This window comes from Eubalaena glacialis, chromosome 4 (assembly GCF_028564815.1).
Source record: "Eubalaena glacialis isolate mEubGla1 chromosome 4, mEubGla1.1.hap2.+ XY, whole genome shotgun sequence".
NCBI lineage: Eukaryota > Metazoa > Chordata > Mammalia > Artiodactyla > Balaenidae > Eubalaena > Eubalaena glacialis.
This window is the reverse complement of record NC_083719.1, coordinates 116,144,452-116,170,107: the sequence shown is the minus strand read 5'-3', so window position 1 is coordinate 116,170,107 and position 25,656 is coordinate 116,144,452. Positions and strand designations below refer to the sequence as shown.

Sequence of the window (25,656 nt, the reverse complement as noted above, 5' to 3'; positions counted from 1 at the left end):
GCGCTCTAGAGCCTGCGAGCCACAACTACTGAAGCCCGCGCGCCTAGAGCCCATGGTCTGCAACAAGAGAGGCCACCACAGTGAGAAGCCCGTGCACCTCAACGAAGAGTAGTCCCACTTGCCACAACTGGAAAAGGCCTGTGCGCAGCAATGAAAACCCAGCTCAGCCAAAAATAAATAAATAAATTTATTTAAAAAAAAAAAAAACACATTGATGGAGATCAACCTCAAAAGACCTATGAAGACTTACACATTTCTTTCTGGTAGAAGTATATTTTTTGTTGTACTGCAAGTCTGGTTCACCTACATAGTGTTCAAACAAAGCTGAAAACACTAAAATTTCCCTAAATCTTACTTTATTTATTTTAAAACCTGAAAAATAAGAGCAGGAATATTCATTCATACTATTATAGAAATAGGTTTTATGTGTATATTCAGTAGTCTGTAAGAGAGCAAGAAGCATGTATTATTCACTGTTGTATCTGTAACACTTTGCAAAGTGCCTACCATTTTGTTGACAGGAGTTAATTTTTGTGATGAATTAATCTCCTAGATTATACACATTCTTCATATTTTTCTTTTTCATAACATTGTCCATTATGTATTTACTGTAAAAAACATGGAAATGTAAATGCAGAAAAGGAGATTGTTGAAAACATAATCAGAATCTTATGAGCACTATCAACATTTTGATGTTTTTTTTTGCCAGTCTTATATGAGTCTTATTATTTTCTGTATGTGTGTGCTTGTGTGTTTTTGAACAAACTATTATGCTATGTATATCGTTCTGTTTCCTTTTTTTAAAAAAATAATAACTCTTAAGTATTTCTTATGCCATTACAATTTATTTGAAGGTGTCCTTTTTAATGATTGTATAATATTTCTTCATTTATATTATCTTTAATCATTTGTATTTGCAGTGATTGTTGAGCCCATTCCAGTTGGACAAGCTGCTAAGGACTATTTAAATTTGTATGTAACGCCAACTCTGCTTAAAGGACTTGTAGAGCTTTGTAAGCAAAAACCAGCAGATCCTTTTGTAAGAAATTTTTTTATTCATACTAAAGAATATTGTCTATAGTTTTCATAGTTAAAATATTATATTCTTTGAAACATATTGAGAGTCATTTAAAAAACTTTTTATATACATTTTAGATACTTCATTTTGTATAACTTTTGATTATAGTTGACCCTTGAGAGTGGGGGTTAGGGGCACTGACCCTTTGTGCAGTCAAAAATCTGGCACATAACTTATAGTAGACCCTCGTATCGTCATTTCCTCTGTATCCGTGATTCTGCATCCTGGGTTCAGCCAGTCGTGGATTGTGTAGTACTGTAGTATTTACTATTGAAAAAAAATCTGCGTGTAAGTGGACCCCCCACAGTTCAAACCTATGTTGCTCAAGGGTCAATTGTACTTATTTTCTTGCTGTGTTTTAACTCTTAAAAAAAATTTCTTCCTAAGTACATTTTCAATCATTGCATCCTTTCATTGCTAAGCATTGTTTTTGTATATAATATATATAATCAAATGATAAAATTATTTACTTGAATTGTGTTCAACATTTTTGTTTCTCATGCTATCTAAATGTTTTTAATAGAAAACATATTTATTCACATACCTAGAGGCCTCAACATTGCTCATTCATCGGGAAGAACGGTTGAGTATGAGGACCTAGGATGATTGTCCAGGGCCAAGTGTCAGCCGGGGTCCTTCTTTATAGATACTCCCACCCATCTGAGATAATCAAGGAAGGTTATTTTAATACCAGCCGTACCAAAATAATATCTCTAGGCTTTGTTAGCATTCTCAAAGGGAATCCCCTTTGGAAGACAAAAGATTTAATCTTTCCCACTAACATTACCACTTTTACCAAAAAGAAAAAAATTGACAGGTTATTTCTTTAATATGTTTTTTTCATTGTGAAAATAGTATATTTTCATTTAGTAAGAAACCTGAAACTACTGAAAAATGTAAAGAAGAGAAGAAAAAGATACTCCTGGTTCCATTTCCTAAACATGGTCTCCCAAATCATCTTGCTTGGATTCAGCTCTGACTCCAGACACCTAACCTCTCTCTGAGTCTCTTTATTCTCATCAATAAGATATAGGTATATTGGCACCTGCCTACCTAGTAGGGATATTGTTAGGATTAAATGTATTAGTGCATGTAAAATTCTTAAAGTGCTTGGTGCGTAAGTGCTCAAACATTAGCTGCTGCTATTACTGGTTTTGTTTTGGTTTGGTTTGGTTTGGTTTTTAAAGCCTGTATCTCCAATGAAGCTAATCCTGTTTAGTTTCAAAAAAACTAGTCCTGTTTTTTTGTTTTTCTTTGCCCAGGTTTTATTTTTTTATATCAGTACATATAAACACATATCCCATAAATATTGCTATATTTAAGTATATATTTTATAGAGATTATTTTAATAGTTACATGATGTTTCTTTTTTTTTTTAATGGCTTTGAGCAGGGCAAGCATGGATATTAGTAAGGAGGTTTTTTTTTTTTTTTGGCTGTGTTGGGTCTTCGTTTCTGTGCGAGGGCTTTCTCTAGATGTGGTGAGTGGGGGCCACTCTTCATCGCGGTGCGCGGGCCTCTCACTGTCGCGGCCTCTCTTGTTGCGGAGCACAGGCTCCAGATGCGCAGGCTCAGTAGTTATAGCTCACGGGCCCAGTTGCTCCGCGGCATGTGGGATCTTCCCAGACCAGGGTTCGAACCCGTGTCCCCTGCATTGGCAGGCAGACTCTCAACCACTGCACCACCAGGGAAGCCCCATGATGTTTCTTTTGTTACCTTTACCATTCTTTTGCTGTTTGAGTTGTTTACTATTATAAATACTGTAACAATAAACATCTCTGAGTATAATGCTTTTCACACATTGAGATTATTTCATTTGGAAAGAGATCAAAAAGTCAAATTATAATTCAAAACATGAAATCTTTAAAAAATTTTTATCCCTTAAAGAACTTACTTCTTTTTTAAGCTGTTTAATTTTTTGAATAAGCAATGTTAGAATATGGTATAAAATTTAAAAGTTCCAAAAGGATATATAGTGAAAAGTAACTCTCATTTCCATTCCTCTTCCTCAGCTACCCAGTTGTTCCTTGGAGTTGATTAGTGTTACCAGCTTCTAGTATATCCTTTCAGAGAAACTCTATAATATATAAGCATAAAATAAAATACTTATTATTTATATGTACTTAAAAACACATATAGATACAAATGCTAGCTACTAAACACACTATTTGATGCTTTTTACCTTACATACTTAATATGTATTATAAATTATTAAATAGCACCATAAACAAAATTACCCCATTTTAGAAGAACAGCTTATGGCATTCTGTTTTATGGATTTTCTACAAATTTTTTAATTATTTTTTGGCCACGTGGCTTGTGGGATCTTAGTTCCCTGACCAGGGATCGAACCCATGCCCCCTTCAGTGGAAGGGCGGAGTCCTAACCACTGGACTGCCAGGGAATTCCCTACAATTTATTACTTAGTCACATATGGATGGTTGTTCAAGTTGTTTCCACTCTTTTGTTATTATAAACTGCTACAGTGAATATCTTCATTCATTTGTCAGCATACCATTTATTTGTAGAATAAATTCCTACAAATGAAAATACTAAGTCAAAAAGTGTTATTTTGATGTTTTTGGTATGTGCATTTTTAATTTGGATAAATATTGCCAAATTACCTTTTGTAGTGGTTGTACCATTTTATACTCTGATCAAAAATGAATGAGAGGGGACTTCCCTGGTGGCGCAGTGGTTAAGAATCCACCTGCCAATGCAGGGGACACAGGCTCGAGCCCTGGTCCAGGAAGATCCCACATGCTGTGGAGCAACTAAGCCCGAGAGCCACAACTACTGAGCCTGCACTCTACAGCCCATGAGCCACAACTGCTGAGCCCATGTGCCACAATTACTGAAGCCTGCACGCCTAGAGCCCATGCTTCGCAGCAAGAGAAGCCACCGCAATGAGAAGCCTGCACACCACAACAAAGAGTAGCTCCCGCTCACCACAACTAGAGAAAGCCTGCGTGCAGCAATGAAGACCCAACGCAACCATAAATAAATAAATAAATGAATGAATGAATGAATGAATAAATAACAGTCCAATTTAAAAAAAAAATGAATGGGAGGGCTTCCCTGGTGGCACAGTGGTTGAGAATTGGCCTGCCAATGCAGGGGACATGGGTTCAAGCCCTGGTCCAGGAAGATCCCACATGCCATGGAGCAACTAGGCCCGGGTGCCACAACTACTGAGCCTGCGCTCTAGAGCCTGTGAGCTACAACTACTGAAGCCCGCGTGCCTAGAGCCTAGGCTCCGCAACAAGAGAAGCCACCACAATGAGAAGACCGCGTGCAGCCACAAAGACCCAATGCAGCCAAAAATAAATAAATAATTAATTTAAAAAAAGTGAATGAGAGTACCGGATGTTTTTTCAAGTTTTGTGGGTTTTTTTTTTTTTTTTTTACCGATCTCACAGGTGAAAAATGGTTATCTTGTAACTTAATTTGTATTTCTTTTGTTATGAGTGAGTTTGAGTATCTTTTAGTATATGCTACTTAAAGCCATTTGTATTTCCTTTTCTGTGAACTTCCTACCCCAGGCCTTTGTCCATTTGCCAGCGCTTGGTTGTCTAGGTCTTTTTCTTACTGTATTGGTACTCTCTATGTTTAAGAAATTAAACATTTTAACCAACATATTTTGTTCGTTAGTAGATTTTCTCAGTTTATCACTATTTCCATGATATATTTTTATTTTTTGTACTATATTTGTTGAGCTCTTTTATGCCTTCCAGGTTTCTGTTATATTTGAAGAAGGTTTTCTGTTTTAAGATTATAAGTAACATTCTCTCATTCTGCCTTCTAGTACTTTTTAATATTTCCTTTTTCTCCCCCCACGTGTATGTCTTTGATCATCTGGAATATTTTTTTGCTGTAGGGAGTGAGGTAGAGAGCCACGTTTTATTTTATTTCCACTTGGTTACTCAATTGACAAAAACCATTTATTGAACGGTATGTATTTTCTTCATCGATTTAAAAATCTACTGTTAATATATACTAAGTTCTTACATGCATTTAGTGGGTTTCTTTTTTTTTTTTTTGGTTTGTTAATTTCATCTGTTCATTTGTAAGTACCACACTGTTTTAAGTATTATAGGTTTGTAATATATTTCAAAATCAGATAGTTCTAAACCTTTCAATTACTCTTTTTTTCAGAATTCTCTTAATTTTGTTTTGCATTATTATTTCTAATGTGATTATTTTCAGTCACAATACATACTCTCACATTGCTTTCTTTTTTTTTTTTTTTTTTTTTTTTTGAATGTTGGAATAAATTTTATTGGGTTTTAAAAGCATTACAAGTCAAAACGAGTATGTTTCCAGTTTACTGGATGCTTCTTTTCACTAATAATTATTAATAATTATTATTTATTCTCTTTTTTTTTTTTTTTTTAAATTCTTAAACATCTTTATTGAAGTATAATTGCTTTACAATGGTGTGCTAGCTTCTGCTTTACAACAAAGTGAATCAGTTACACATATACATATGTTGCCATATCTCTTCCCTCTTGCATCTCCCTCCCTCCCACCCTCCCTATCCCACCCCTCTAGGTGGTCACAAAGCACCGAGCTGATCTCCCTGTGCTATGCGGCTGCTTCCCACTAGTTATCTATTTTACATTTGGTAGTGTATATATGTCCATGACACTCTCTCACCCTGTCACATCTCACCCCTCCCCCTCCCCATATCCTCAAGTCCATTCTCTAGTAGTTCTGTGTCTTTATTCCCATCTTGCCACTAGGTTCTTCATGACCTCTTTTTTTTTTTTTCCCTTAGATTCCATATATATGTGTTAGCATACTGTATTTGTTTTTCTCTTTCTGACTTACTTCACTCTGTATGACAGACTCTAACTCCATCCACCTCATTACAAACACCTCCATTTCATTTCTTTTTATGGCTGAGTAATATTCCATTGTATATATGTGCCACATCTTCTTTATCCATTCATCCGATGATGGACACCTAGGTTGCTTCCATGTCCTGGCTATTGTAAACAGAGCTGCAATGAATATTTTGGTACATGACTCTTTCTGAATTATGGTTTTCTCAGGGTATATGCCCAGTAGTGGGATTGCTGGGTCATATGGTAGTTCTATTTTTAGTTTTTTAAGGAACCTCCATACTGTTCTCCATAGTGGCTGTATCAATTTACATTCCCACCAACAGTGCAAGAGTGTTCCCTTTTCTCCACACCCTCTCCAGCATTTATTGTTTCTAGATTTTTTGATGATGGCCATTCTGACTGGTGTGAGATGATACCTCATTGTAGTTTTGATTTGCATTTCTCTAATGATTAATGATGTTGAGCATTCTTTCATGTGTCTGTTGGCAATCTGTATCTCTTCTTTGGAGAAATGTCTATTTAGGTCTTCTGCCCATTTTTGGATTGGGTTGTTTGTTTTTTTGTTATTGAGCTGCATGAGCTGCTTGTAAATCTTGGAGATTAATCCTTTGTCCGTTGCTTCATTTGCAAATATTTTCTCCCATTCTGAGGGTTGTCTTTTGGTCTTGTTTATGGTTTCCTTTGCTGTGCAAAAGCTTTTAAGTTTCATTAGGTCCCATTTGTTTATTTGTGTTTTTATTTCCATTTCTCTAGGACCTGGGTCAAAAAGGATCTTGCTGTGACTTATGTCATACAGTGTTCTGCCTATGTTTTCCTCTAAGAGTTTGATAGTGTCTGGCCTTACACTTAGGTCTTTAATCCATTTTGAGTTTATTTTTGTGTATGGTGTTAGGGAGTGTTCTAATTTCATACTTTTACATGTACCTGTCCAATTTTCCCAGCACCACTTATTGAAGAGGCTGTCTTTTCTCCACTGTATATGCTTGCCTCCTTTATCAAAGATAAGGTGACCATATGTGCGTGGGCTTATCTCTGGGCTTTCTATCCTGTTCCATTGATCTATATTTCTGTTTTTGTGCCAGTACCAAACTGTCTTGATTACTGTAGCTTTGTAATATAGTCTGAAGTCAGGGAGCCTGATTCCTCCAGCTCCATTTTTCGTTCTCAAGATTGCTTTGGCTATTCGGGGTCTTTTGTGTTTCCATACAAATTGTGAAATTTTTTGTTCTAGTTCTGTGAAAAATGCCAGTGGTAGTTTGATAGGGATTGCATTGAATCTGTAGATTGCTTTGGGTAGCAGAGTCATTTTCACAATGTTTATTCTTCCAATCCAAGAACATGGTATATCTCTCCATCTATTTGTATCATCTTTAATTTCTTTCATCAGTGTCCTATAATTTTCTGCATACAGGTCTTTTGTCTCCTTAGGAAGGTTTATTCCTAGGTATTTTATTCTTTTTGTTGCAATGGTAAACGGGAGTGTTTTCTTAATTTCACTTTCAGATTTTTCATCATTAGTATACAGGAATGCAAGAGATTTCTGTGCATTAATTTTGTATCCTGCTACTTTACCAAATTCATTGATTAGCTCTAGTAGTTTTCTGGTAGCATCTTTTGGATTCTCTATGTATAGTATCATGTCATCTGCAAACAGTGACAACTTTACTTCTTCTTTTCCGATTTGGATTCCTTTTATTTCTTTTTCTTCTCTGATTGCTGTGGCTAACACTTCCAAAACTATGTTGAATAATAGTGGTGAGAGTGGGCAACCTTGTCTTGTTCCTGATCTTAGTGGAAATGGTTTCAGTTTTTCACCATTGAGGACAATGTTGGCTGTGGGTTTGTCATATACGGCCTTTATTATGTTGAGGAAAGTTCCCTCTATGCCTACTTTCTGCAGGACTTTTATCATAAATGGGTGTTGGATTTTGTCGAAAGCTTTCTCTGCATCTATTGAGATGATCATATGGTTTTTCTCCTTCAATTTGTTAATATGATGTATCACGTTGATTGATTTGCGTATATTGAAGAATCCTTGCATTCCTGGAATAAACCCCACTTGATCATGGTGTATGATCCTTTTAATGTGCTGTTGGATTCTGTTTGCTAGTATTTTGTTGAGGATTTTTGCATCTATGTTCATCAGTGATATTGGCCTGTAGTTTTCTTTCTTTGTGACATCTTTGCCTGGTTTTGGTATCAGGGTGATGGTGGCCTCGTAGAATGAGTTGGGGAGTGTTCCTCCCTCTGCAATATTTTGGAAGAGTTTGAGAAGGATAGGTGTTAGCTCTTCTCTAAATGTTTGATAGAATTCGCCTGTGAAGCCATCTGGTCCTGGGCTTTTGTGTGTTGGAAGATTTTTAATCACAGTTTCAATTTCAGTGCTTGTGATTGGTCTGTTCATATTTTCTATTTCTTCCTGGTTCAGTCTCGGCAGGTTGTGCATTTCTAAGAATCTGTCCATTTCTTCCAGGTTGTCCATTTTATTAGCATAGAGTTGCTTGTAGTAATCTCTTATGATCGTTTGTATTTCTGCAGTGTCAGTGGTTACTTCTCCTTTTTCATTTCTAATTCTATTAATTTGAGTCTTCTCCTTTTTTCTCTTGATGAGTCTGGCTAATGGTTTATCAATTTTATTTATCTTCTCAAAGAACCAGCTTTTAGTTTCATTGATTTTTGCTATTGTTTCCTTCATTTCTTTTTCATTTATTTCTGATCTGATCTTTATGATTTCTTTCCTTCTGCTAGCTTTGGGGTTTTTTTGTTCTTCTTTCTCTAATTGCTTTAGGTGCAAGGTTAGGTTGTTTATTCGAGATGTTTCCTGTTTCTTGATGTAGGCTTGTATTGCTATAAACTTCCCTCTTAGAACTGCTTTTGCTGCATCCCATAGGTTTTGGATCGTCGTGTCTCCATTGTCATTTGTTTCTAGGTATTTTTTGATTTCCCCTTTGATTTCTTCAGTGATCACTTCGTTATTAAGTAGTGTATTGTGTAGCCTCCATGTGTTTGTATTTTTTACAGATCTTTTCCTGTAATTGATATCTAGTCTCATAGCGTTGTGGTCGGAAAAGATACTTGATACGATTTCAATTTTTTTAAATTTACCAAGGCTTGATTTGTGACCCAAGATATGATCTATCCTGGAGAATGTTCCATGAGCACTTGAGAAAAATGTGTATTCTGTTGTTTTTGGGTGGAATGTCCTATAAATATCAATTAAGTCCATCTTGTTTAATGTATCATTTAAAGCTTGTGTTTCCTTATTTATTTTCATTTTGGATGATCTGTCCATTGGTGAAAGTGGGGTGTTAAAGTCCCCTACTATGATTGTGTTACTGTCGATTTCCCCTTTTATGGCTGTTAGTATTTGCCTTATGTATTGAGGTGCTCCTATGTTGGGTGCATAAATATTTACAATTGTTATACCTTCCTCTTGGATCGATCCCTTGATCATTATATAGTGTCCGTCTTTGTCTCTTGTAATTGTCTTTATTTTAAAGTCTATTTTGTCTGATATGAGAATTGCTACTCCAGCTTTCTTTTGATTTCCATTTGCATGGAATATCTTTTTCCATCCCCTCACTTTCAGTCTGTATGTGTCTCTAGGTCTGAAGTGGGTCTCTTGTAGACAGCATATATATGGGTCTTGTTTTTGTATCCATTCAGCCAGTCTGTGTCTTTTGGTGGGAGCATTTAATCCATTTACATTTAAGGTAATTATCGATATGTATGTTCCTATTCCCATTTTCTTAAATGTTTTGGGTTTGTTATTGTAGGTGTTTTCCTTCTCTTGTGTTTCTTGCCTAGAGAAGTTCCTTTAGCATTTGTTGTAAAGCTGGTTTGGTGGTGCTGAACTCTCTCAGCTTTTGCTTGTCTGTAAAGGTTTTAATTTCGCCATCAAATCTGAATGAGATCCTTGCTGGGTAGAGTAATCTTGGTTGTAGGTTTTTCTCCTTCATCACTTTAAGTATATCCTGCCACTCCCTTCTGGCTTGCAGCGTTTCTGCTGAAAGATCAGCTGTTAACCTTATGGGGATGCCCTTGTGTGTTATTTGTTGTTTTTCCCTTGCTGCTTTTAATATGTTTTCTTTATATTTAATTTTTGATAGTTTGATTAATATGTGTCTTGGTGTGTTTCTCCTTGGATTTATCCTGTATGGGACTCTCTGTGCTTCCAGGACTTGATTAACTATTTCCTTTCCCATATTAGGGAAGTTTTCAACTATAATCTCTTCAAATATTTTCTCAGTCCCTTTCTTTTTCTCTTCTTCTTCTGGGACCCCTATAATTCGAATGTTGGTGCGTTTAATGTTGTCCCAGAGGTCTCTGAGACTGTCCTCAGTTCTTTTCATTCTTGTTTCTTTATTCTGGTCTGCAGTAGTTATTTCCACCATTTTATCTTCCAGGTCACTTATCCGTTCTTCTGCCTCAGTTATTCTGCTATTGATCCCATCTAGAGTATTTTTAATTTCATTTATTGTGCTTGTCATCGTTTCTTGGTTCCTCTTTAGTTCTTCTACGTCCTTGTTAAATGTTTCTTGCATTTTGTCTATTCTATTTCCAAGACTTTGGATCATCCTTACTATCATTATTCTGAATTCTTTTTCAGGTAGACTACCTATTTCCTCTTCATTTGTTAGGTCTGGTGTGTTTTGACCCTGCTCCTTCATCTGCTGTGTGTTTTTCTGTCTTCTCATTTTGCTTATCTTACTGTGTTTGGGGTCTCCTTTTCACAGGCTGCAGGTTCGTAGTTCCCGTTGTTTTTGGTATCTGTCCCCAGTGGCTAAGGTTGGTTCAGTGGGTTGTGTAGGTTTCCTGGTGGAGGGAACTAGTGCCTGTGTTCTGGTGGATGAGGCTGGATGTTGTCTTTCTGGTGGGTTCGTCGACGTCTGGTGGTGTGTTTTGGGGTGTCTGTGGCCTTATTATGATTTTAGGCAGCCTCTCTGTTAATGGATGGGGCTGTGTTCCTCTCTTGCTAGTTGTTTGGCATAGGGTGTCCAGCACTGTAGCTTGCTGGTCGTTGAGTGAAGCTGGGTCTTGATGTTGAGATGGAGATCTGTGAGAGATTTTCGCCGTTTGGAATTACGTGGAGCTGGGAGGTCTCTTGTGGACCAGTGTCCTGAAGTTGGCTCTCCCACCTCAGAGGCACAGCCCTGATGCCTGGCTGGAGCACCAAGAGCCTTTCATCCACACGGCTCAGAATAAAAGGGAGAAAAAATGGAAAGAAAGAAAAAAAGAGGATAAAATAAAATAAAATAAAGCAATTATAATAAAAAATAAGAAAAAAAATTAAGAGTAAATTTATTAAGAAGAAAAATTTTTTTTAATTTTTAAAAATAGATTTATTAATTTTTTATACTAAAAATAAGAAAAAAATTATTTAGAAAAAATTTATTAAGAAAAAAAATTTTTTTAAATAAAAATATGAAAAAACTTATTAAAATTTTTTTTAAAAATAGAAAATAAGGAAAAAATTATTAAGAAAACATTTATTAGGGAAAAAAAAAATTTTTAAGCCAAAAAAAAAAAAAAAAAACGGACGGACCTAACCCTAGGACTAACGGTGAGAGCAAAGCTATACAGACAAAATCTCACCCAGAAGCATACACATCTACACTCACAAAAAAAAGGAAAAGGGGAAAAGTTAATATATCCTGCTCCCAAAGTCCATCTCCTAAATTTGGGATGATTCGCTGTCTATTCAGGTATTCAACAGATGCAGGCACATCAAGTTGTTTGTGGAGCTTTAATCCGCTGCTTCTGAGGCTGCTGGGAGAGATTTCCCTTTCTCTTCTTTGTTCGTACAGCTCCCGGGGTTCAGCTTTGGATTTGGACCCGCCTCTGCATGTAGGTCCCCTGAGGGCGTCTGTTCCCCGCCCAGACAGAACGGGGTTCAAGGAGCAGCTGCTTCGGGGGCTCTGGCTCAGTCAGGCCGGGGGGAGGGAGCGGTACGGAGGAGGCGGGGCGAGCCTGCGGCGGCAGAAGCCGGCGTGACGTTGCAGCAGCCTGAGGCGCGCCGTGCGCTCTCCCGGGGAAGTTGTCCCCGGATTACGGGAGCCTGGCCGTGGCGGGCTGCACAGGCTCCCGGGAGGGGCGGTGTGGAGAATGACCTGTGCTCGCCCACAGGCTGTTTGGTGGCGGCAGCAGCAGCCTTAGCGTCTCATGCCCGTCTCTGGGGTCCGCGCTGATAGCCGCGGCTCGCGCCCGTCTCTGGAGTTCATTTAAGTGGCGCTCTGAATCCCCTCTCCTTGCACGCCGCGAAACAAAGAGGCAAGAAAAAGTCTCCTGCCTCTTCGGCAGCTGCAGACTTTTTCTCGTGCACCCTCCCGGCTAGTTGTGGTGCGCTAGACCCTTCAGGCTGTGTTCACGCAGCCAACCCCAGTCCTCTCCCTGGGATCCGACCGAAGCCCGCGCCTCAGCTCCCAGCCCCCGCCCGCCCCGGCGGGTGAGCAGACAAGCCTCTCGGGCTGGTGAGTGCTGCTCGGCGCCGAGCCTCTGTGCGGGAATCTCTCCGTTTTTCCCTCTGCGTCCCTGTTGCTGTGGGATCCGCGCTGATAGCCGCGGCTCGCGCCCGACTCTGGAGCTCGTTTAGGCGGCGCTCTGAATCCCCTCTCCTTGCGCGCCGCGAAACAAAGAGGCAAGAAAAATTCTCTTGCCTCTTTGGCAGCTGCAGTCTTTTTCCCGGACTCCCTCCCGGCTAGCACCGAAGCCCGAGCCCCAGCTCCCAGGCCCCGCCCGCCCCGGCGGCTGAGCAGACAAGCCTCTCGGGCTGGTGAGTGCTGGTCGGCACCGCTCCTCTGTGCGGGAATCTCCGCTTTGCCCTCCGCACCAATGTGGCTGCGCTCTCCTCCGTGGCTCCGAAGCTTCCCCCCTCTGCTACCCGCAGTCTCTGCCCACGAAGGGGCTTCCTAGTGTGTGGAAACCTTTCCTCCTTCACAGCTCCCTCCCACTGGTGCAGGTCCCGTCCCTATTCTTTTGTCTCTGTTATTTCTTTTTTCTTTTGCCCTACCCAAGTACGTGGGGATTTTCTTGCCTTTTGGGAGGTCTGACGTCTTCTGCCAGCGTTCAGTGGGTGTTCTGTAGGAGCAGTTCCACGTGTAGATGTATTTCTCATGTATCTATGGGGAGGAAGGTGATCTCCGCGTCTTACTCTTCCGCCATCTTGCCTAGACCTCACATTGCTTTCTTAAAGGGCCATCCCAAGTTACAGTGTGATCACCAATGTATAATTTCCATTTCACCTCATCCACATAAGTATTAGATATAAGTTAAAAACACGAGTGGGAGTGGGACTGATTTGATAAGAGGAAAAATAGATTAAAGATGGTAATTCAATTGTTTTAACTTCCATTCAGTTGTTTTAACCTCACACAATGGTGAGGTTAAACATTTCCCCCTCTGTTTAGTTGTATATCCTCCTTTGTGAATTATCTATTTATCTTTTGTCCACTTATCTGTTGGAGTTTTGTATGAATTCCTTTTTTATTACTGAATTATAATTAATCTACAACACTATGTTAGTTCCAGGTGCATGACATAGTGATTTGATATTTCTGTACATTACAGAATGATCACTATGATTAAGTCTAGTTACCACCTGTCACCATACAAAGTTATTGAAATGTTGTTGACTATATTCCCCATGCTGTACATTTCATCCCTGTGACATTTATTTTGTAACTGGAAGTTTATATCTCTTAATATCCTTCTCCTCTTTCACTTATCCCCAACCCCCCTTCTCTCTGGCAATCACCTCTTTGTTCTCTCTATCTGTGACTCTGTTTCTGTTTTGTTATGTTTATTCATTTGTTTTGGTTTTTAGATTCCACACATAAGTGAAATCATATGGTATTTGTCTTTCTCTGATTTATTTCACTAGTATAATACCTTCTAGGTTTATCCATCTTGTTGCAAATGGCAAATTTTCTTTTTTTACGGTTGATTAATATTCCATTTCTGTGCGTGTGTGTGTGTACATATATCACATCATTTTTTTTGAATTTTTGAATTATATTTATTTTTTTATACAGCAGGTTCTTATTAGTCATCAGTTTTATACACATCAGTGTATACATGTCAATCCCAATCGCCCAATTCAGCACACCCCCACCACCACCCCCCGCCGCTTTCCCCCCTTAGTATCCATACGTTTGTTCTCTACATCTGTGTCTCAGTTTCTGCCCCACAAACCAGTTCATCTGTATCATTTTTCTAGGTTCCACATATATGCGTTAATATACGATATTTGTTTTTCTCTTTCTGACTTACTTAACTCTGTATGACAGTCGCTAGATCCATCCACGTCTCAACAAATGACCCAATTTTGTTCTTTTTATGGCTGAGTAATATTCCATTGTATATATGTACCACGTCTTCTTTATCCATTCATCTGTGAATGGGCATTTAGGTTGCTTCCATGACCCGGCTATTGTAAATAGTGCTGCAGTGAACATTGGGGTGCATGTGTCTTTTTGAATTACGGTTTTCTCTGGGTATGTGCCCATTAGTGGGATTACTGGATCATATGGTAATTCTATTTTTATTTTTTTAAGGAACCTCCATACTGTTCTCCATAGTGGCTGTATCAATTTACATTCCCACCAACAGTGCAAGAGGGTTCCTTTTTCTCCACACCCTCTCCAGCATTTGTTGTTTGTAGATTTTCTGATGATGCCCATTCTAACCGGTGTGAGGTGATACCTCATTGCAGTTTTGATTTGCATTTCTCTAATAATTAGTGATGTTGAGCAGCTTTTCATGTGCCTCTTGGCCATCTGTATGTCTTCTTTGGAGAAATGTCTATTTAGGTCTTCTGTCCATTTTTGGATTGGGTTGTTTGTTTTTTTAATATTGAGCTGAATGAGCTGTTTATATATTTTGGAGATTGATTGATTCCATTGATTCATTTGCAAGTATTTTCCATTGATTTGTTTGCAAGTATTTTCTCCCATTCTGAGGATTGTCTTTCGTCTTGTTTATGGTTTCCTTTGCTGTGCAAAACCTTTCCTTGTTCGTCTTGTTTATGGTTTCCTTTGCTGTGCAAAAGCTTTGAAGTTTCATTAGGTCCCATTTGTTTGTTTTTGTTTTTATTTCCATTACTCTAGGAGATGGATCAAAAAAGGTCTTGCTGTGATTTATGTCAAAGAGTGTTCTTCCTATGTTTTCCTCTAAGAGTTTTATAGTGTCCGGTCTTACATTTAGGTCTCTAATCCATTTTGAGTTTATTTTTGTGTATGGTGTTAGGGAGTGTTCTAATTTCATTCTTTTACATGTAGCTGTCCAGTTTTCCCAGCACCACTTATTGAAGAGACTGTCTTTTCTCCATTGTATATCCTTGCCTCCTTTGTCATAGATTAGTTGACCATAAGTGCGTGGGTTTGTCTCTGCGCTTTCTATCCTGTTCCATTGATCTATATTTCTGTTTTTGTGCCAGTACCATATTGTCTTGATTACTGTAGCTTTGTAGTATAGTCTGAAGTCAGGGAGTCTGATTCCTCCAGCTCCACTTTTTTCCCTCAAGACCGCTTTGGCTATTCAGGGTCTTTTGTGTCTCCATACAAATTTTAAGATTTTTTGTTCTAGTTCTGTGAAAAATGCCATTGGTAATTTGATAGGGATTGCATTGAATCTGTAGGTTGCTTTGGGTAGTATTGTCATTTTCACAATATTGATTCTTCCAATCCAAGAACATGGTATATCTCTCCATCTGTTGGTATCATCTTTAATTTCTTTCATCAGTGTCTTATAGTTTTCTGCATACAGGTCTTTTGTCTCCCTAGGTAGGTTTATTCCTAGGTATTTTATTTATTCTTTTTGTTGCAATGGTAAATGGGAGTGTTTCCTTAATTTCTCTTTCAGATTTTTCATCATTAGTATACAGGAATGCAAGAGATTTCTGTGCATTAATTTTGTACCCTGCAACTTTACCAAATTCATTGATTAGCTCTAGTAGTTTTCTGGTGGCATCTTTAGGATTCTCTATGTATAGTATCATGTCATCTGCAAAAAGTGACAGTTTTACTTCTTCTTTTCCAATTTGTTTTCCTTTTATTTCTTTTTCTTCTCTGATTGCCATGGCTAGGACTTCCAAAGCTATGTTGAATAATAGTGGTGAGAGTGGACATCCTTGTCTGGTTCCTGATCTTAGAGGAAATGCTTTCAGTTTTTCACCATTGAGAATGATGTTTGCTGTGGGTTTGTCGTATATGGCCTTTATTATGTTGAGGTGGGTTCGCTCTATGCCCACTTTCTGGAGAGTTTTTATCATAAATGGGTGTTGAATTTTGTCAAAAGCTTTTTCTGCATCTATTGAGGTGATCATATGGTTTTTCTTCTTCAGTTTGTTAATATGGTGTATCACATTGATTGATTTGCGTATATTGAAGAATCCTTGCATCCCTGAGATAAATCCCACTTGATCATGGTCTATGATCCTTTTAATGTGTTGTTGGATTCCGTTTGCTAGTATTTTGTTGAGGATTTTTGCATCTATATTTATCAGTGATATTGGTCTGTAATTTTCTTTTTTTGTAGTATCTTTGTCTGGTTTTGGTATCAGGGTGATGGTGGCCTCATAGAATGAGTTTTGGAGTGTTCCTTCCTCTGCAATTTTTTGGAAGAGTTTGAGAAGGATGGGTGTTAGCCCTTCTCTAAATGTTTGATAGAATTCACCTGTGAAGCCATCTGGTCCTGGACTTTTGTTTGTTGGAAGATTTTTAATCACAGTTTCAATTTCATTACTTGTGATTGGTCTGTTCATATTTTCTATTTCTTCCTGGTTCAGTCTTGGAAGGTTATACCTTTCTAAGAATTTGTCCATTTCTTCCAGGTTGTCCATTTTATTGACATAGAGTTGCTTGTAGTAGTCTCTTAGGATGCTTTGTATTTCTGTGGTGTCTGTTGTAACTTCTCCTTTTTCATTTCTAATTTTAATGATTTGAGTCCTCTCCCTCTTTTTCTTGATGAGTCTGGCTAATGGTTTATCAATTTTGTTTATCTTCTCAAAGAACCAACTTTTAGTTTTATTGATGTTTGCTATTGTTTTCTTTGTTTCTATTTCATTTATTTCTGCTCTGATCTTTATGATTTCTTTCCTTCTGCTAACTTTGGGTTTTGTTTATTCTTCTTTCTCTAGTTCCTTTAGGTGTAAGGTTAGATTGTTTATTTGAGATGTTTGATGTTTCTTGTTTCTTGAGGTAGGCTTGTATAGCTATAAACTTCCCTCTTAGAACTGCTTTTGCTGCATCCCATAGGTTTTGGATCGACGTGTTTTCATTATCATTTGTCTCTAGGTATTTTTTGACTTCCTCTTTGATTTCTTCAGTGAACTCTTGGTTATTTAGTAGCGTATTGTTTAGTCTCCATGTGTTTGTGGTTTTTACGTTTTTTTCCTGTAATTGATTTCTAATATGATAGCGTTGTGGTCAGAAAAGATGCTTGATATGGTTTCAGTTTTCTTAAATTTGCTGAGGCTTGATTTGTGACCCAAGATGTGATCTATCCTGGAGAATGTTCCGTGTGCAGTTGAGAAGAACGTGTAATCTGCTGTTTTTGGATGGAATGTCCTATAAATATCAATTAAATCTATCTGATCTATTGTGTCATTTAAAGCTTGTGTTTCCTTATTAATTTTCTGTTTGGATGATCTGTCCATTGGTGTAAGTGAGGTGTTAAAGTCCCCCACTATTATTGTGTTACTGTCGATTTCCTCTTTTATAGCTGTTAGCAGTTGCCTTATGTATTGAGGTGCTCCTATGTTGGGTGCATATATATTTATAATTGTTATATCTACTTCTTGGATTGATCCCTTGATCATTATATAGTGTCATTCCTTGTCTCTTGTAACATTCATTATTTTAAAGTCTATTTTATCTGATATGAGTATTGCTACTCCAGCTTTCTTTTGATTTCCATTTGCATGGAATATCTCTTTCCATCCCCTCACTTTCAGTCTGTATGTGTCCCTAGGTCTGAAGTTGGTCTCTTGTAGACAGCATATATATGGGTCTTGTTTTTGTATCCATTCAACAAGCCTGTGTCTTTCGGTTGGAGCATTTAACCCATTCACGTTTAAGGTAATTATCGATATGTATGTTCCTATTACCATTTTCTTAATTGTTTTGGGTTTGTTTTTGTAGGTCCTTTCCTTCTCTTGTGTTTCCCACTTAGAGAAGTTCCTTTAGCATTTGTTGTAGAGCTGGTTTGGTGATGCTGAATTCTCTTAGCTTTTGCTTGTCTGTAAAGCTTTTGATTTCTCCATCGAATCTAAATGAGATCCTTGCCGGGTAGAGTAATCTTGGTTGTAGGTTCTTTCCTTTCATCACTTTAAGTATATCATGCCACTCCCTTCTGGCTTGTAGGGTTTCTGCTGAGAAATCAGTTGTTAACCTTATGGGAGTTCCCTTGTATGTTATTTGTCATTTTTCCCTTGCTGCTTTCAATAATTTTTCATTGTCTTTAATTTTTGCCAATCTGATTACTATGTGTCTCGGCATGTTTCTCCTTGGGTTTATCCTGTATGGGACTCTCTGCGCTTCCTGGACTTGGGTGGCTATTTCCCGTGTTAGGGAAGTTTTCGACTATAATCTCTTCAAATATTTTCTCGGGTCCTTTCTCTCTCTCTTCTCCTTCTGGGACCCCTATAATGTGAATGTTGTTGTGTTTAATGTTGTCCCAGAGGTCTCTTAGGCTGTCTTCATTTCTTTTCATTCTTTCTTCTTTCTTCTGTTGCGCAGCAGTGAATTCCACCATTCTGCCTTCCAGGTCACTTATCCGTTCTTCTGCCTCAGTTATTCTGCTATTGATTCCTTCTAGTGTAGTTTTCATTTCAGTTATTGTATTGTTCATCTGTGTTTGTTTGTACTTTAATTCTTCTAGGTCTTTGTTAAACATTTCTTGCATCTTCTCAATATTTACCTCCATTCTTTTTCTGAGGTCCTGGATCATCTTCACTATCATTATTCTGAATTCTTTTTCTGGAAGGTTGCCTATCTCCACTTCATTTAGTTGTTTTTCTGAGGTTTTATCTTGTTCCTTCATCTGGTACATAGCCCTCTGCCTTTTCATCTTGTGTATATTTCTGTGAATGTGGTTTTTGTTCCACAGGCTGAAGGATTGTAGTTCTTCTTGCTTCTGCTGTCTGCCCTCTATCACATCTTTTTAATCTGTTCATCTATTGACTTAGGTTGCTTCCCTATCTTGGCTATTGTAAATAATACTGCAATGAACATAGGGGTGCATATATCTTTTCAAATTAGTGTTTTTGTTTTCTTCAGAAAAATACCCAGAAGCAGAATTTCTAGATCATATGGTAGTTCTGATTTTAATTTTTTGAGGAGCCTCCATATTGCTTTCTATAGTGGCTGTATCAGTTATTTACATTCCCACCAACAGTGCACCAGGGTTCCCTTTTCTCCACATCCTTGCCAACATTTGTTATTTGTTCTTTTTGATGATAGCCATTCTAATTGATGTGAGGTAATATCTCCTTGTGGTTTTGATTTGCATTTCCTTGATGATTAGTGATGTTGAGCATCTGTGCATGTGTCTGTTGGCCATCTGTTTGTCTTCCTCGGAAAAATGTCTATTCAGGTTCTCTGCCCATTTTTAAATTCAGTTTTTGTTTTTTTGATTTTGAGTTGTATGAGTCGTTTGTATATATTGAATATTAACCTCTTATCAGGTATATTGTTTGCAAATACCTTCTCCCATTCAGTAGGCTGCCTTTTCAGTTTGTTGATAGTTTCCTTCTCTGTGCAGAAGCTTTTTAGTTTTATGTCGTCCCATTTGGGTTTTTTTGCTTTTGTTTCCCTTGACTGAGGAGATATATTCAAAAATATATTGCTAATAATACAACATTGTGAATCAACTATAGTTCAATAAAATTTTTAAAAAATATATTGCTAAGACTGATTTCAAAGTGCATAATGCCTGTGTTTTCTTCTAGGAATTTTACGGTTTCCTGTCTGCGTTTAAGTCTTTATTCCATTTTTAGTTTATTTTTGTATATGGTGTGAGAGAGTAGTCCAGTTTGATTCTTTTGCATGTAGCTGTTCAGTTTTCCCAAAACCATTTATTGAAGAGACTGTCTTTTCCCCATTGTATTTCCTGTCTCCTTTAGCATAGGTTGATTGACCATATAAGTGTGGGTTCATTTCTGGGCTCTCTGTTCTCTTCCATTGATCTATGTGTCTGTTTTTGTGCCAGTACCATTCGTTTTATTATTTTATTTTATTTTATCTTTTTTGACCATGCCACATGGCATGTGGGATCAAACCCACGCCGGCAGTGGAAGCATGGAGTCTTAACCACTGGACTGCCAGGGAAGCCCCCAGTACCATACTGTTTTGATTATTCTAGCTTTGTAGTATAGTTTGAAATCAGGGCATGCGATACCTCCAGCTTTGTTCTTCTTTCTCAATATTGTTTTGAGTATTCAAGGTCTTTTTTTTTTTTCTTTTTTTTTTCCAAGGTCTTTTGTGTTTCCATACAAGTTTTGGAATTATTTGTTCTAGTTCTGTGAAAAATGCCATGGGTATTTTGATAGGGATTGCATTGAATTTTGTCTTGGGTAGTATGGTCATTTTAACAATAATAATTCTTCTAATCCATGAGCATGACATATCTTTCCATTTGTGTCTTCAATTTCTTTCATCAGTGTATTTTAGTTTTCTGAGTACAGGTGTTTTACTCCTTAGTTAGATCTATTCTTAGGTTTTTTTTTTTTTTTTTTGATGCAGTTGTAAATGTGATTGATTTCTTAATTTCTCTTTTTGTTGGTAGTGTATAGAACACAAGAGATTTCTGTATTAAATTTGTATTGTGCAAATTCACTGAGTTCATTTATTAGTTCTAATTTTTTTTTTTTGGTGGTGTCTTTAGGATTTTCTCTGTAGAGTATCATGTCATCTTCAAACACTGACAGTTTTACTTCTTCCTTTCCTATTTGGATTACCTTATTTTATTTTATTTTATTTTATTGTCTGATTGTTGTGGCTAGGACTTTTAATACTATGCTGAATAAAAGTGGCAAAAGTGGGAATTCTGGTATGATGTTAGCTGTGGGCTTGTCATGTATTGCCTTTATTATGTTGAGGTATGTTCCCTCTATACTCACTTTGCTGAGAATTTTTATTGTAAATGGATGTTGAATTTTGTCAAAAGCTTTTTCTTCATCTATTGAGTTGTTTGTATGATTTTTATTCTTCAGTCTGTTAATGTGGTGTATTACGTTGATTGATTTGCAGGTATTGAACCATCCTTGCATCCCTGGAATAAATCCCACTTAATCATGGTGTATGATTCTTTTAATGTATTGTTGAATTCAGCTTTCTACGTTTTATTGAGGATTTTTGCCACTACGTTCATCAGTGATACTGACCTGTAATTTTCTTTTTTTGGTGGTGTTTTTGTCTGGTTTTGGTGTCAGGGTGATGCTGGCCTCATAGAATGAGATTGGAAGCATTTTTTCCTCTTCAGTTTTTTGGAAGAGTTTGAGAAGGATAGGTGTAAGAATTCTTTATATATTAGTTACATCAACCTTTGTCATACTTGCTGCAAAATTTTTTCCCTTTTTGTTTAAATTTTAATTTTGCCTTTTAAATAATATTTAATAAGACAAACCTTGATTTTTTTCTTATTGTGAGTTTTACTTTACCATTTAAGTTTAGGAAGTTCTATCCCATTGAAAGTTTTGCTAAATATTCACTATTGTATTCTTCTAGTTTTTTTATATTTAACTTTCCTATGCATCTGGAATTTACTTTTGTATAAATTACAAGATGAAGATCTAAATTGATTTTTTTCTGACCAGTTGTCCTTGTACATTGATTTTTGAAGCCTCATTTATCACACATTAAATTCTATATATGGGCATGTATTCTGTTACATGGATCTGTATGTTCTAACAACAGTACCACAATAAACAATTGCTTTTAACATCATTTTCAGTACTTCTGTATATACTTCACAAGTTTTTTGGTGATAAATATAAATAAGATAAACTTTGCCATTTTAAGCATTTTCTTTCTTTGTTTATTTATGTATTTATTTATTTTTGGCTGCATTGGGTCTTTGTTGCTGCACGTGGGCTTTCTTTAGTTGCATTGAGCAGGGGCTGCTCTTTGTTGCAGTGCGCGGGCTTCTCATGGCGGTGGCTTCTCTTGTTGTGGAGCACGGGCTCTAGGCACGCGGGCTGCCGTAGTTGTGGCTGACAGGCCCTAGAGTGCAGGCTCAGTAGTTGTGGCACACGGGCTTAGTTGCTCTGCGGCATGTGGGATCTTCCTGGACCAGGGCTCAAACCTGTGTCCCTGCATTGGCAGGCGGGTTCTTAGCCACTGCGCCACCAGGGAAGCCCAACCATTTTCAAGTGTACAGTTCAATGGCATTAATTATAATCACAATGTTGTGTAGTCACCATCACTACCTATTTCCAAAATTTTTTCATCACCCTAAACAGAAACTCTGTAACCATTAAGCAATAACTCCCCATTACTTCCTTCCCCCAGCTTTTAGTAACCTGTAGTCTATTTTCTGTCTCCATAAATTTGCCTATTCTAGATATTTCATATAAGTGGAATTATATAATATTTGTTTTTGTGTGTGTCTGGCTTATGTCGCTTAGCATAATGCTTTCAAAGTTCATTCATGTAGTAGCATGTATCAGAATTTCATCCCTTTTATAGTTGAATAATATTTGATTGTATATGTATATATCATATTTTGTTTATCCATTCATCTGTTGATGGATACTTGGGTTGTTTCTCCCTTCTAGCTATTGTACATAATGTTGCAGTGAACACTGGTGTATAAGTATCTGTTTGAGTACCTGTTTTCGTTTCTTTGGGGTATATACCTAAGAGTGGATTTTCTGGGTCATATGGTAATTCTAAGTTTGGCTTTTTGAGTAACCACTAAAATGTTTTTCACAGCATCTGCAACATTTTACATTCCCACTAACAATGTATGAGTGTTCCAGTTTCTCCATGTCCTGGCCAATGCTTGTTCTTTTCTGGTTTTTTTGTTTTTTGTTTTTTAATAATTGTAACTGTCCTATTAGACATGAAATGGCCTATCATTGTGGTTTTGGTTTACATTTCCCTAATGACAAATAATGTTGACCCTCTTTTCATGTGTTTACTGGCTATTTGTATATTTTCTTCAGAGAAATGTCTATTCACGTTCATGTCCTTTCCTATTTTTAATTGTTTTTTTGTTGTTGAGTTGTAGGAGTTCTTATATGTTGTAGATTTTAAACCCTTATATGATTTGCAAATATATGCACCTCTTCTATAGGTTGTCCTTTCACTTTCTTAATGATGTCCTTTGACACATGGGATTTTTGAATATTTGACAAAAGTCTAATTTATCTCTTTTTTCTTTTGTTCCTTTGCTTTTGGTGTCATATCTAAATCCACTGCCAAATTCAAGGTCATGAAGATTTATTCCTATATTTTCCTCTAAGATTTTAATGGGTTTAGCTCTTATATTTAGGTTGTTGATTAACTTTGAATTAATTTTTGTGTATGATGTGAGATAGGGGTCCAACTTCATTCTTTCGCATGTGGAAATCCAGTTTCTTAGTACCATCTGTTGAAGAAACTATATCTTCTCCACTGAATGGACTTGGTACCATTGTCAAAAATCAGTTGGCCATATATATATGGGTTTATTTCTGGCTCTCAATTCTATTCCATTGATCTATATGTATATCTATATGCCACACTGTTTTGATTACTGTAGCTTTACAGAAGATTTTGAAATTGGGAAGAACAAATTCTCCAACTTGATTTTTTTTTTTCATGATTGTTTTGGCTATTTGGAGCTCCTTGAAATTCCATATGAATTTGAGGATTGTCTTTTCCTTTTCTGCAAAAACAACTGTTGGAAATTTGATGGGGATTGTGTTGAATCTATAGATCACTTTGAGTAATATTGACATCTTAGCATCTTAACGTTATTAAGTCTATCCATGGACATGGGATGTCTTTCCATTTATTTAGGTTTTTAAATTTCTTTTGGCAATGTTTTATAATTTTCAGGACACAAGTTGGTTAAATTTATTCCTAGATATTTTTTTCAAATCCATTATAAATGAAAGTGATTTCCTAATTTCCTTTTTGAATCATTCATTGCTGATATATGGAAACACAACTGATTTTTGTGTATTGATCTTGTAACCTACAACTTTGCCATATTAATTTATTAGCACTAGTAGTTTTCTTAGATTCTTTGGGATTTTTTAATACAGGCATACCATGGAGATGTTGTGGGTTAGGTTCCAGACCACCACAATTAAGCAAGTATTGCAGTAAAGCAAGTCATACAAATTTTTTGGTTTCCCAATGGATATAAAAGTTATGGTTACACTATTCTGTAGTCAATTAAGTGTGCAACAATACTTTATTGCTAAAAAATGCTAACCATCATCTGAACCTTCAGCGAGTCATAATTATTTTGCAATAGTAACATTAAAGATTCCTGATTATAGACCACCATAACAAATATAATAATAATGAAAATGTTTGAAATATTGTGAGAATTAGCAAAATATGACATGGAGACACAAAGTGAGCAAATACTGTTGGAAAAATGGTGCCAATAATCTTGCTCAATGCAGAGTGATCAAAAATCTTCAATTTGTACAAAAAAAAAAAAAATGCAGTATCTGCAAAGTGCAATAAACCGATGGAGATCTGCCTATATATAATAGGGTCGTGTCATCTGTGAATGGACATAATTTTACCTTCCTTTCCAATATGGATCTATACTTGACAATATTGCCTAATGTAAAACTTATTGTTTTAATTTTATTTTTTTAATTTATTTAATTTATTTATTTATTTTTGGCTGCGTTGGCTCTTTGTTGTTGCGCGTGGGCTTTCTCTAGTTGCGGCGAGTGGGGTCTACTCTTCCTTGTGGTGGGTGGGCTTCTCATTGCGGTGGCTTCTCTTGTTGCAGAGCACAGGCTCTAGGCACGTGGGCTTCAGTAGTTGTGTCACACACAGGCTCAGTAGTTGTGGCTCACGGGCTCTAGAGTGCAGGCTCAGTAGTTGTGGCGCACAGGCTTAGTTGCTCCGCAGCATGTGGGATCTTCCCGGACCAGGGCTCAAACCCATGTCCCCTGCATTAGCAGGTGGATTCTTACCCACTGCGCCACCAGGGAAGCCCCCTATTTCAATTTTTAATGGTCATTTTCTTATTATTCTTAAAGTGATTTTGGAAACTGTTTTAAATAGTATATATTGAAGAAATAGTATATATTGAAGAAATATGTAAACGTTAATTAACGTAAGGGTTTTTTTTTTCTTTTTTCCATAGATTTGGCTGGCTGATTGGTTGCTGAAAAATAATCCCAACAAACCCAAACTTTGTCATCATCCAATTGCAGAAGAACCTTATTAAAATAAAACCCTCAAAGAACAAATCACGAGCTATCTCACTGTAAAAGGCATGCTTCTACTTAAGAAAGAAGTAACTCCTAAGGGTTTAAGTAACTACATGTGAAATAAATTATTTCTTTTTTAAAACAATTTTTTTTTTATTTTATATTTGGCTGCATTGGATCTTCGTTGCTGCGCATGGGCTTTTCTCTCGTTGCGGGGAGCGGGGACTACTCTTCGTTGCAGTGCGCAGGCTTCTCATTGAGGTGCTTCTCTTGTTGTGGAGCACGGGCTCTAGGCACACGGCTCAGTAGTTGTGGCTCGCGGGCTCTAGAGCGCAGGCTCAGTTGTTG

At 37.2% G+C, this 25,656-nt stretch overlaps 1 protein-coding gene across 1 annotated transcript in view; it reads left to right on the top strand.

The window, feature by feature from the left end:
• The window catches only part of NME5 (NME/NM23 family member 5), a 45,288-nt gene extending 19,963 nt beyond the window's left edge, over positions 1-25,325 (top strand). The window contains exons 5-6 of the mRNA XM_061188224.1: positions 921-1,039; positions 25,242-25,325. Coding sequence (XP_061044207.1) covers positions 921-1,039; positions 25,242-25,325 — 203 coding nt within the window. The remainder of the gene's footprint in view (positions 1-920; positions 1,040-25,241) is intronic.
• Positions 25,326-25,656: the final 331 nt, after the last annotated feature.